We start from the raw sequence: 14,030 nt of genomic DNA on the forward strand, positions 1-14,030 counted from the left end.
TACTTCCCAGGACTTGCTCCCCCCTCCCCTACTCCCCAGGACTTGTTCCCCCTCCCCTACTCCCCAAGACTAGCTCCCCCTCCCCTACTCCCCAAGATTAGCTCCACCTCCCCTACTCCCCAGGACTTGCTCCCCCCTCCCCTCCTCCCCCGGACTAGCTCCCCCCTTCCCTACTCCCCAGGACTTGTTTCCTCCTCCCTCCCCTACTCCCCAGGACTAGCCCTCCCTCCCCTACGCCCCAGGATTTGTTTCCTCCCCTTGCCACGGTAAAATAGGGCTGAGTCAGCATAGTTTCGTCAAGGGGAGGTCATGCCTGACAAACCTGTTAGAATTCTTTCAGGATGGAACAAACAAGTTAGACAGAGAGCCAGTGCATATGATCTATTTGGATGTTCAGACAGCCTTTGACAAGATTCCACACAGGAGGCGGCTAAATAAGGTTAGAGTCCATGGCATTAAGGGCAAGGTATTGGCATTGATAGAGGATTGACTGACTGGCAGAAGGCAGGGAATAGGAATAAAGGGGTCTTTTTCAGGATGCAATTTTACAGGGCCTTGGTGAGACCACACCTGGACTATTGTGTACAGTTGGGGTCTCCTTATCTGAGGAAAGAATTTCTGATTCTTGAGGGAAGTTTTACCAAAACTGTTCCCTGGGAATGGCAGGACTGACCTATGAAGAGAGACTGGATTGGTTAGGAATATTCATTGGCGTTTGGAAGAATGAGCGGCATCTCAGAAACCTATAAAATTCCAACAGGATTAGACAGGAAAAACACAGGAATGATGTTCCCAAGGAGTCCAGAGCCAGGGGTCACAGTCTAAGGATATGGGGTAGGGCATTTAGGACTGAGATGAGGAGAAATGTCTTCACCCAGAGAGTGGGGAGTCTGTGGAATGCTCTACCACTGAAAGTGGTTAAGGTCAAAACTTGAACGTTTTCAAGAAGTAGTTAGATATAGTTCTTGGGGCTAAGGGGATCAAAGGGTATGGGGAGAAACAGGGAACAGGAGATTGAGTTGGTTGATCAGCCATGATCATATTGATTTGGACAACAAACTCAAAGGGCTGAATGGCCTACTTCTCCTCCTATTTTCTCTGTTACCATGTCCACAAATGTTTTATTTATTCTTTTATGGGAAGTGGGCATCACTGGTAAGGCCAGTATTCATTGCTTACCCATAAGTTCTCCTAAACCGAGAGGCTTGCTGTTGGTCTGGAGTTACATGGAGACCAGACCAAGTAAGGACAGCAGATTCCCTTCCCAAGAGGACATTGTGAACCAGCTCAGATTTTATGATGATGAATAAATGGTTCCTATATTCTGCTTCAGATTTAATTGAATTTAAAATACCACCAGCTGTCGTGGATGGGATTTGAACTCATGCCCTCACAGTGTCAACCTCAGGATCATGTGCCCAGTGAGTTTATCACTACTCCACCATCACAATTATTACGTGCTGCCCAGCCATGATTTCGATTATGTTACAGGACAGTAGTAACTGTAAGACATTAGCCACATGATGTCAGACTTTCCCATCTGTCCAATCTGGAATGTTAATTGTCTTATTAATTGTCCAGTCTCTCCACTGTAACATAAATACAGTAGTTTTCAGAACAATTAACATCCATCTTAGAGAGCAAACATTCTCTCCACTGAAGCTAAATACAAAACACATTAAATGTAATTAAGTCTGCAATTACGCTGTCACATCTGTTAATGCAAAGCTGTTTTTTCATAGGCGTTGATGCAAATGGCAAAACTGTGTCCCTCAAATATCAGATTTCAACTGAATTACCGCACATAGTCATAGAGTCATAGAGATGTACACTGAAGCAGACCCTTCGGTCCATCTCGTCCATGCTGACAGATATCCCAAATTAATCTAGTCCCGTTTGACAGCATTTGGCCCCTATGCTTCTAAATTCTTCCTATTCATATACCCATCAGGATGGCTTTTTAAATGTTGTAATTGTACCAGCCTCCACCACTTCCTCTGGCAGTTCATTCCATACATGCACTACCCTCTGTGTGAAAATGTTGCCCCTTAGGTTTTTTTTAAACCTTTCCACTCTCATCTTAAACCTATGCTCTCTAGTTTTGGACTCCCCCACCCTGGGGAAAACATCTTGTCTATTTACCCTCTCCATGGTCCCATGATTTTACAAACTTCTATAAGGTCACCCCTCAGCCTCTGACGCTCCAGGGAAAACAAATCCAGCCAATTAATCCTCTCCCTATAGTTCAAACCCTCCAACCCTCGAAACATCCTAATAAATCTTTCTTGAACCCTTTCAAGTTTCACATCTTTCCTATAGCAGGAAGAACAGAATTGCATGCTGTATTCCAAACACGGCTGAACCAATGTCCTGTACAGCTGCAACATGACCTCCCAACTCCTGTACTCAATGCATTGACCAATCAAAGGCAAGCATAGCAAACGCCTGCTTATTTACCTGTGAATCCACTTTCAAGGAACTATGAACTTGCACTCCAAGGTCTCTTTGTTCAGCAGCACTCCCCAGGACTTTATTATTAAGTGTATAAGTCCTGCCCTGATTTGTCTTTCTAAAGTGCAGCACCTCACATTTATCTAAATTAAACTCCATCTGACACGCCTCGGCCCATTGGCCCATCTAATCAAGATCCCGTTGTACTCTGAGATAATCTTCTTTGCCGTCCACTACATCTCCAATTTTGGTGTCACCTGCAAACTTACTAACCATCCCTTCTATATTCACATCCAAATCATTTATATAAATGACAAAAAGCAGTGGACCCTTGTGGCACACCACTGGTCACAGGCCTCCCGTCTGAAAAACAACCCTCCACCACCACCCCCTGTCTTCTACCTTCGAGCCAGTTCTGTATCCAAATGACTAGTTCTCCCTCTATTCCATGTGATCTAACCTTGCTAACCAGTCTAGCAGAAGGAACCTATTCGAATGCCTTACTGAAGTCCATATAGATTACATCCACTGCACTGCCCTCATCAATCCTCTTCATTACTTCTTCAAAAAACTCAATCAAGTTAGTGAGACATGATTTCCCACGCACAGTCATTTTGACTATCCTTAATCAGTCCTTGCCTTTCCAAATACATGTAAATCCTGTTCTTCAGGATTCCCTCCAACAACCTGCCCACCATCGATGTCAGGCTCACTGATCTATAGCTCCCTGGTTTTTCCTTACCACATTTCTTAACTAGTGGCACCACGTTAGCCAACCTCCAGTCTTCCAGCACCTCCCCTGTGGCCATCAATGATACCAATATCTCAGCAAGGGGCCCAGCATTCACTTCCCTGGCTTCCCACAGAGATCTAGGGTACACCCGATCAGGTCCTGGGGATTTATCCTCCTTTATGCATTTTAAGCTATCCAGCACCACCACTTCTGTAATATGCACATTTTTCAAGATGTTGCTATTTATTTTCCCACATTCTCCATCTTCCATATCCTTGTCCACAGGAAACACTGATGCAAAATATTCATTTAGTATCTCTCCTATCTCCTGCGGTTCCACACATATGCAGCCTTGCTGATCTTTAAGGGGCCCTATTCTCTCCCTAGTTCCTCTTTTTTCCTTAATGTATTTGTAGAATCCCTTTGGATTCTCCTTAATCCTATTTGCCAAAGCTGTCTTATGTCGTCTTTTTGTCCTCCTGATTTCTCTCTTATATATACTTCCACTGCCTTTATACTCCTCTAGGGATTCAATCGATCTCTGTTATCTATTTTTAACATTTGCTTCCTTCTTACTCTTAACCAAAACCTCATTTTCTCTAGTTATTCAGCATTCCCTACACCTACCAACCTGGCCCTTCATCCTAACAGGAACACACTGTCTCTAGACTCTCATTATCTCATTTTTGAAGGCTTCCCATTTTCCAGCCGTCTCTTTACCTGCAAACATCCGCTCCCCCCAATCAACCTTTAAAAGTTCTTGCCTGATAGCAACAAAATTGGCCATTCTCCAATTTAGAAATTCAACTTTTGGATCTGGACTATCGTTTTATTACAGCAAGTTAGTGCAAAAATTATCATCTCGAAATCATCTCTCACCCCTCCACATTAACCAACTACAGTGACTTTCGTTTACATGGCCCACTAATGCATGTCTTACACTCTACGATCTTTCAAGATATTTTCATTTACAATTTTCATTTTACAATTACAGCCCCTGCAGTTGCCACATTAAATCGACTGCCATTGCCACAAGTTTTCAGCTGCCTTGACTGACCCTATGTTCTGTCTTGCCTCTCCACTTCTCTGCCCTCATTAAAGGCACTGCTTAAAACTGACCTGTTTGATGTAGCTTTCAGTGAGTTGAGCCAATGTTACCTGATGTGGCTCAGTATCAATACTGGTAATGTTCCCAGGATGCCCATTGGGTGGTTAACAAGAATAAAACCTCCATAAATACATTGCTGATCCTGTTGGAAACTTTTCAAGGAGAGGTGAACAAGAGTAGATTCCCAGCAATCACAACGGGCAAGAGTAGTATTTTTTCCTTAATTTTGTTGTTTTGTGCAAAGTGGGTGACACTGAATAGGCCAATATGTATTACATATCCCTAGCTACCCTTGAGAAGGTGGGGGTGAACTGCCTTCTTGAACCGCTGCAGTCCATGTGCAGTAGGTAGACCCATAATGCTCTTAGGGAGGGAATTCCAGGATTTTGACCCAGTGACACTGAAAGAACAGCGATATGTTTCTATGTCAGGATAGTGAGTGGCTTCGAGGGCCATTTGCAAGTGGTGGTGTTCCAATGCATCGACTGTGCTTGTCCTTCCAGATGGAAGTGGTCATGGGTTTGGAAGGTGCTGTCTGAGGATCTGCAGTGCATCTTGTAGATAGTACACACTGCTGCTGCTGAGTGTTGGTGATGGATGATTATGGATGTTGTACCAATCAAATAGACTTCTTTGTTCTGGATGGTGTCAAGCTTCTTAAGTGTTGTTGGAGCTGCACCCATCCAGGCAAGTGGGGAGTATTCCATCACACTCCTGAGTTGTGCCATAGAGAGTCAGGAAGTGAGCTGCTCGCAGCAGTATTCCTAGCCTCTGATCTGCTGTTTGCATTTATATGGCGAGTCCAGTTCAGTTTCTGGTCAATAGTAAGCCCCCAGGATATTGATAATGGGGATAGAGTGATGATGATGCATTGAATGTTAACAGGTGATGGTTAGATTCTTTCTTGTTAGAGATGGTTATTGCCTGGCATTTGTGTAACACAATGTTACTTGCCTCTTGTCAATCCAAGCCTGGATGCTATCCAAGTCTTGCTGCATTTGGACATGGACTGCTTCAGTGTCTGAGGAGCCCAGAATGGTGCTGAACCTTGTGTAAAAAGCTACCAGCATACATTCATTTTACTGGACGATGATGCAGTGTAACATTTTTCATTCTGGCTACAGCTTCAAGAGTCTCCATTACCATAAATGTTTGCTCTAACAATTTAATCAGGATGAAGTACTTTAGAACTTGCGAATATTTTGGGGTTTTTTTAGCATATTGTTCACATAAGAATAGTTGTTGTAATTTCCCAAATTGACCATTTGTTCCAGACGGAAAGTAAAGAGTCTGGAAATCCCAGTACAATGTTGTGGTGGTGAGGTTACAACATAACTATAGGAAAGAGAAATGAGAGACACAACTGTGTGTGTCTGGAACCACAAAATCAATCGCTCCACATTACCATTCAGAATTCATCATACTCAAAGAAATCGATTTGTGGGTTTGCAAATGAATGGAGATGGTGGGACAACATCGGATAGGGTTCCATGTGGAAAAGAGAAATTTCAAGTGCACACATTGGCTAGTTTCAGATATTATAGATGTAATGGCCTTTTGCAGGTTGAACAGCAATGATTTGGAGAAATCGAGGTGTTTAGTGACAGGATTTCATACAAACTGGGAACAAGAGTAAGTTATTCAGCCCCTCGGGTCTGTTTCACCATTCAACAAGATCGTGGCTCATCTGATTTTAACCTCAACTCAACATTCCTGTATATCGCCGATAATTGGGAATCAAGAATCTATTTACTTCTGCCTTTAAAAAATGTAAAGACTCAACATCCAAGGCCTTTTGTGGAAATTAATTCTAAAGACTCTCAACCTTCTGAGACTGGGTGTGTGTATAGAGGAATGGATGTCAGTGTAGATTTATGCTGAGGTGTGGGTTTAGGTGTGTGTGTAAATGTAAGTACGCATGTGGGTGTCTATAGAGGTGTAGGTGTGGGTGTGGATGTGAGAGTAGGTGGTGTGTGTGTGTGTGTGGGGTGTGAGTATGGGGTGTGTGTGTGTGTGTATGGGTGTGACTGTGAGTATGGGGTGTGTGTGTGTATGGTGTGTGCATGCGTGAGTGTGTGTGTGTGTTTCTGTGTGTGAGAGAGTGTGTGTGTGTGTGTGTGCGTCTCTGTGTTGAGAGAGTGTGTGTGTGTGTGTGTGTGTGTTTGTGTGTGTGAGAGTGTGTGTGTGTGTCTCTGTGTGTGAGAGTGTGTGTGTGTGTGTGTGAGAGTGTGTGTGTCTGTGTGTGTCTCTGTGTGTGTGTGTGTGTGTGTGAGTGTGTGTATGTGTGTGTGTGTGTGTGTGTGTGTGTTAGTGTTTGTGTGTTTGTGCAAATACCATTGCACTGGCTGTGCTGCTTTGTCCTGGATGGTGTCAAGCTTTTTGAGTGATGTTGGAGCTGCATCTATCCAGGCAAGTGGAGAGTATTCCATCACACTCCTGACTTGAGCCTTGTAGGTAGCAGACAGGCTTTGGGGATTTACCTATTCATTGGTTAAGAGGGTGAGGCATGTGGAAAATTTTGGAGATCGAATTCCAAATTGTAGGGTCGTGCTCTGGCCCCAAAACTGAAGAAAAGGGAATCAGACTGAGGATAGAGGAGCAAATTAGTCAGTTGACAGTGAAAAATTTGTGCCAGGTGAGGGCATGAAGGGATTGGGAACCAATGTGTCTCATTGCAATTGAAATACAAATCAACTCTGATCTAATTTAATAAGGAACAGGACTGAGGAGCCAAATATTCTCCCCTCACCACAACAGTTTTGACATCTCGAGATGGAGTAGGAATGTCAGCATCTACAATGATGATCCAAATTGTACAGGACATCAATGGAACTATATCTGGAATACTGCGTAGAATGTTGATCTCCTTTCTCAAGAAATTATAAGAACACAGGAATAAGAGTAGACCATTCACCCCCTCAGCCTGTTCCACTATTCAATAAGATCTGTGCCCTAACTCCTTTGGCCCATATCCCAGAACACCTTTGCTTAACAAAAAAATTATCCATACAAAAAAAACGAAGAACTGGTGATGCTGGAAATCAGAAACAAAATTAGAAATCACTGGAAAAGTTCAGCAGGTCTGACAGCATCTGTGGAAGGAAAGCGGAGTTAATGTTTTGGTGACCCTCCTTCAGAATTGGCTGTTGTTGTTCAAAAAAAAATTAGCCTAGATTTAAAACTACAACTGATTCAGCACCAATTGTCATTTGTGAAAGAGAGTTCCAAATCTCTCTCACCCTTTGTGTGTAGAAGTGCTTCCTAACATCTCTTCTGTTTGGTCTGGCCATCATTTACTGACTATGTCCCTAGATCAAGAATCCCCAACCAGTAAAGATAGTTTATCTTTATCTACCCTTAATTCATTGGAGGTAGTTCAGAGAAGGTTCTTGGGATGGTGCTAGGGGTTGGGGTGTTACTAATAAGGAAAGACTGGACAGGTTGGGCCTGTATCTACCCTTTAAAAGATTGAGAAGTGATCATATTGAGACCTACAAGGACTTGACAGAGTGAATGCTGAGAGGACGTTTCCCCTTTTAGGAGAGACCAGACCTAGAAGACACAGTTTGAAAACAACGGGTCACCCATTTAAGAGGGACATGAAGAGAATATTTTCTCTCAGAGTATTTTGAGTCTTTTAGACTCTGATCCCAGTGGTGGCACTGTCTTTGAATATTTGTAAGGCAGAAATAAACAGGTTTTTGGCTGACAAGGGAGTCACAGTGAGGGGCGATAGGGAGAATGTGGAATGAGGCTACAAGCAATTTAGCCATGATGCTATCAAATGGCAAAGCAAGCTCAAAGGGATGAATGGTCTATTCCTGCTCCTAATTTGCATGTTTGCATGCTCATAAACTGACAAATACAATTAATGTGTTCGAAATACATGACCCAAAAAGCTATTGTAATTATCAACAAAAAAAAAAGTCCACTGTAAGGTCATTTCGCTATATTAAGATGCAATTATTTTGCTTGGCTAAAAACAAGGGCAACTTTGCCAAAGCACCAGCCAGCGGCTCAGCTTAATAATAGATTGTTGCTACAACATTTTCTATTCATTTGTGGGACGTGGCCATCACTGGCTGGGCCCGGCATTTATTGGCCATCCCTAGTTGCCCTTGAGAAGGTGGTGGTGAGCTGTTTTCTCTTGAACTGTTGCAGTCCATATACTGTAAGTACACCCACAATGCCCTTAGACAGAGAATTCCAGAATTTTGACTCAGAGATGCTGAAGGAATGAAGGAGCGGCTTGGAGAGGAACTTTCAGCGGTTGGTGTGTTCCCATGTATCAGCTGACCTTGTCCTTCTAGGTGATAGTATTGTATAAGATCGCAGTCAGATACAGTTACTGGGGTCAAAGGGATCAAAAGGTATGGGGAGAAAGTGGGAACAAGGGACTGAGTTGAATGATCATCCATGATTATATTGAATGGTGGAGCAGTCTGGAAGGGCTGAATGGCCTACTCTTGCTCCTATTTTCTATGTTTCAATGTTTCTATCAACAATATATAGCAACAAAGCAATTCACAAATGGTTATATGGAATGGTGCATCAAAGACAGAATTAGCTGTTATGAAGTTGAAGGAAACATGACTATTTTATTGCCTCCTTCATGTGTTTTGGATATCTTGCCAAGGTTTGCGGGGTTTCTGAAAAAATGAAAATAATCTTTTATTATTGATTAATTATAATCCCTGCGTGATTTATCCACAGATCAATATATTATGGCAGAGTTAAGTAACTGTTCCCATATTACTGGCAAAATTATCTCTCCGCTCTTTTTCAAATTAACGGGCAACTATGTTTATTGTTGAAGAACAATCTCCAGATACAAGGCGGTAATAGATATGGAGTAATGAATGTAGTCTCCCTCCCAGATCGAGTTCTAGTTGTCCACAGTTCCAATACAATTGTAGCTCATGTTGCAAAGTTTCCAACATTGAAAGACCTGCCAGTCTTCCTTTGACCTGTGCTAAATGACCAGATTAGGAGCGAAAAGCTTCTCTGAATATTGTGGCATTTCACCATAGGAAAAAGAAGCATTCATCTTCTTCCTATGAGTGAAAGAGCAAAATGCTACAGATGCTCGAAATCAAGAAGGATGACAGAAAGTGCGAGAGATACAAAATAGGTCAGTCAGCATTGCTGAGAGGAACCAATGAGGAGAAACCATTGAGAGAGAAATGGCTAGGAGTTGTTGATGGGCTGAGATGAAACAAGTTGGGAGAAGGGTCAGGTGGTGTAGAAATACCAGTATGAATCAGTTGGGCCGAAAGGCCTGTCTCTGTCTTCTCAATCCTAAACAATGCTGCATAAGGAAATTTCATAATCTGAATGTGGAAATCAGTATAGTGTGGGATGGCAGGACTGATCTATGAAGAGAGACTGCATCAGTCAGGATTATAGTCACTGGAGTTTAGAAGACTGAGGAGATCTCATACAAAACCTGTAAAATTCTAACAGGACTAGACAGGGGTAAACCCAGGAAGGATGTTCTGAGTAATTGGGGAGTCTAGAACCGGGGGTCACAGTCTGAGGATACGGGGTGGGCCATGCAGAACTGAGATGAGGAGAAATGTCTTCAGCCAGAGAGCGGGGGAGCCTGTGGAATTCTCTGCCACAGAAAGCAAAACATTGATTGTTTTCAAGAAGGAGTTAGATATAGTTCTTAGGGCCAAAGGGTTCAAATTACGGGGGGGTGGGGGAAGTGGAGGCAGGGGACTGAGTTGGATGATCAGCCATGATCCTATTGAATGGTGGAGCAGGCTCAAAGGGCTGAATGGCCTGCTTTTGCTCCTATTTTCTATGTTTCTGTGTATTAGCAAAGTAAATCTGTTCATTCTCTCATCAGATGTTGTTTGATCGACTGGGTATTTATAGCGTTTCCTACCTTCAGCTTTTACATTCTTATAATGCCAACTGAATAATTTGCAATGTTTTGCTGATATGGTACTAACCTCACTCAAAACTCTGCTCCATATATCTGAATTCACTGTGAGTTTCATTCACCCATTCTCTTTGTTGAACTACATTGGACCCCCAGTCTGGTAAGACTCCAGTTCTGAAATCCGATTTCCCTGTTCTCTGTAACCCCCAGAGAGTTCTGCATCTTTTAGTTCCTTACACATTCACAATTTCCATTGTTTCACCATTGATGGTTGAATCTACAACTGCTGAGGCCCTAAGCTCTGGAATTTCTCTTGTAATCCTCTCTGCCTCTCTCTCCCCTCCTAAAAAAGCTTCCTCTTTCACTAATCTTTGTAGTTACCTGACCCGAGAATCTCTTGATGTGACTCAATGTCAAATTTTATTTCTTAATACTTGATAACATCTTGGGATGTTTCCCAGGTTAAAAAAGGCTACTCATTTTTGTATTATTTATTCACTCATGGGACATGGGCATCATTGGCTGGACCAGCATTTATTGCCTGTCCTTAGCTGCCCTTCAGAATGTGGTGGTGAGCTGCCTTCTCAAACCATTGTTGGCTGGGCCTGTATTTATTGCCTGTCCCTGTTGCCCCTTGAGAAGGTGATGGTGAGCTGCTATCTTTAACTGCTGCAGTCCATGTGCTGTAGACAGACACACAATGCCATTTGCATAAAGTGTATATTTCTGTAAATTAGTTGTTTGCATGTAAAAATATCAAGGCATTTGAAGAATGTGCTTTAGTACTTGATCAGAACTGCTCGTTAGCATGTTTAAGAAACTTGGTTATCTACAAGAATTCAAAAATAAGGTAACAGTTGGCCATTTGGCCACTCAAGCCTCAATAAGATTGTGGCTGATTTGCAACCTCAGCATTACCTTCCCACTATCGTTGTGTCTCTTGATTTGTGAGCGTCTAAGAACTATTTAAGTATGAAGGGTTTAGAGGGATAATGGTCAAATGGGACTAAATCTTGTCAGCATGGATGAGTTGGACCGAAGACTCCGTTTCCAGTCTTGCGAAGCTGGGTAGAATAGAATTTCATAGGATCCCTACAGTGTGGAAACAGGCCCTTCAGCCCAACAAGTCCATGCCGACCCTTGGAGCATCCCATCCAGACCCATCCCCCTATAACCCAGAATACTTGTGGATTGGAAGGCAGGACATTAGAATTTGGTGTTTTTACAAATATTGATGTTTGTAAAATGATAGGGGTGAAGAGTGCGTGGTGCCTTTAAAATATGATGACAGAACCTGACCTGAAACGTTAACTCTGATTTTTTTCTCCACAGATGCTGCAAGACCTGCTGAGCTTTTCCAGCAACTACAGTCTGATTAGTGTCTCGAATAGTTTTAGCAAAGCCTCTCTATTTTTATACTCCATTCCCTTTGGTGAGGCACTAGGCTGTTAGTCAGTCAGAGGCAGAGATCTGTAATGTTGTATTCTGTGAATAAACCTGGTATCAAGTAACAAGTACCTGTCTTGTTTGATAAATCAAACTGTCTCGGATTTGTTTAACCAGATTCCGTGTTCGATGAAGCATGATGAGATGGTTATCAAACAGACTTCAAAGCAACCAGTGACTGAAAACATAGCCTGTGTAAATATACATAAAATACTCCATTGCCTTGTACTTTTATTCACAAACAGGAGGACACAGCAAGGCTAAAAACATTTGAACAAATTAATCCACTTGCTGGATAAACCACAGGAAACTCAACTCCAACGCTGCGTCTCTCACCCACATCTTTTTCAGGATTTATTTTTAAATGTTGCTTTTTTTTAGTGAGAAGTTGGATTTATTTATGTTGGATTCTGTGAAGCAGGATTACCACATGTTGTAAAATACCTGGGTCCTTATTAAATGAACATTTTCTAAATGCACTTTTATTCCAAGGGTTTCAATTTCCTTACCTGGTCTGGCCTACATGTGACTCCAGACCCACAGCGATTTAATTGACTCCTAAACTGCCCTCTGGGCAAGTAGGGATGGGCAATAAATGCTGGCCTAGCCAGCGATGCCCAGATCCCGTGAATGAATTAAAAATATTATTGCACCTTTAATATTCATCTGACCTATTTGCTAAATATTGCTGAATGTTCAGTGACTCAAGCAGGAGCTTAGAAGAGCATCTAGTCTGAAGTATTATCTTAACTCTGGGGATATAAAGCCGTGTGAAGGTTACACAGTTCCACAAACACCCTCCCAAGGCCAATGACAATGCTGCTTTTGACAGGTTAAATTTCCATTTGAAAGGTAATTCATTGTATGAAATAATGAGGGGGCTTTCCCTGGGGCAATGTGACCTATTCCCAGGCAGAACTGGGGCCCAAAACATGTAGTAACTTCCTGTCTATTTGCCTAACTGTTACACCCAGGTGAGAGAGGACTCCCCTGGGGTCCATAGGGATTAGGATGGGCACTCAGATTGCTCTGACAGCCCCTGACATAACAAGGAGACCATCTCCCTTCCTCCTGGCCCTTCACTCATTTCCTCCTGCACTTTCCCTCACTCTCCCCACTCTCCCTCACTGTCCTTCTTCCTCACTGACTATCCTTGCCCCTCACTCATCTATTCTGCTTCTGTCCCTTCCCTGTTACTCTCTTCCACCTCCCTCACTTTCCTCCTCCCTACCTCTCCTCCTCATCCCTCACTCTCTTCCACCCTCCCTCAGTCTCTTCCCCCTCCATCACTTTCCTCCCTCTCCCTCACTTCGTCCTCTTCCCTCACTCCCATCCTCCTCCATCTCTTCACCTCCTCCCTCACTTTCTGCTCTTCCCTCACTGTCCTCCTCCTCATCCCTCACTCTCCTCCTCCTCCTCCCTCCCTCTCCTCCCTCTCCTCCTCCTCCCTCACTCTCCTCCCTTTCCCTCACTCTCCTCCTCCTCATCCCCACTCTCCTCCTCCTCCCTCTCCTCCTCTTCCCTCCCTCTCCTCCTCCTCCCTTTCCCTCACTCTCATCCTCCACATCCCTCACTCTCCTCCTCCTCCCTCACTCTCCACCTCATCCCTCACTCTCTTCTTCACCCCTCACTCTCTTCCCTCTCCCTCACTTTCCTCCTCCGCCTCCCTCACTCTCCTCCTCATCCCTCACTCTCCTCCTCATCCCTCACTCTCCTGCACCCCGAACGCTCCCTCACTGCCCAAGCTCCCTCACACACAGACACACTCCTCTCCTCCCGCCCCTCCTCGCTGACCCCTCACCCTCCCTCAGCGCCACTGCTGGCTCCCTCACTCACTTCCCTCAATCCCTCGTTTGCTCCCCTCAATCCCTCGCACCACCTCCCCCAATATCCAACCATTCCACCATCACCCCACTCCCCCATCCACCCCCACCCCCCCAACACTGTCCCCAGTGCAAACACTCACCATGTACCATGTTCCCAGAATGATTGTCCCTGTACGGACATGACAACAAAAACAGCAGCGGCTGGAATACCAGCTTCCAAAACAAGACTCCGTCCTCATGACTCCTGCCAAGCCACACCAGCAGAGGGAAAAAGAAATGATGAAACAATACTGGAAAAATCCAACAAAAACGGGACTTCTGTCAGCCCCGGGCTGGAAACGCTGAGGCGTCTGTTTCTCTCTTGCAGTAAAACTAACAGAAGCTGCACTGCGATCCTGTCACTGATCCTGCTCACAGACTCTCTCAATACATCCTGGAACAGATGGACAGGATTTAACCCTCTCTCTCCCCTCACACACACACACACACACTCACACACACAGACACAGGCACACACACACATACACACACACAAACACACACATACACTGTCACACACACACATACACACATACACAC

At 43.9% G+C, this 14,030-nt stretch overlaps 1 protein-coding gene across 1 annotated transcript in view; it reads right to left on the minus strand.

Annotated features, from left to right (window-relative positions):
* Positions 1 to 13,812, minus strand: part of laptm4b (lysosomal protein transmembrane 4 beta) — an 18,701-nt gene extending 4,889 nt beyond the window's left edge. The window contains exon 1 of the mRNA XM_048596223.1: positions 13,592 to 13,812. Within this exon, the coding sequence (XP_048452180.1) occupies positions 13,592 to 13,690 (99 nt within the window). The 5' untranslated portion in view covers positions 13,691 to 13,812. The remainder of the gene's footprint in view (positions 1 to 13,591) is intronic.
* Positions 13,813 to 14,030: the final 218 nt, after the last annotated feature.

Source organism: Rhincodon typus, chromosome 4 (genome assembly GCF_021869965.1).
Source record: "Rhincodon typus isolate 14 chromosome 4, sRhiTyp1.1, whole genome shotgun sequence".
NCBI lineage: Eukaryota > Metazoa > Chordata > Chondrichthyes > Orectolobiformes > Rhincodontidae > Rhincodon > Rhincodon typus.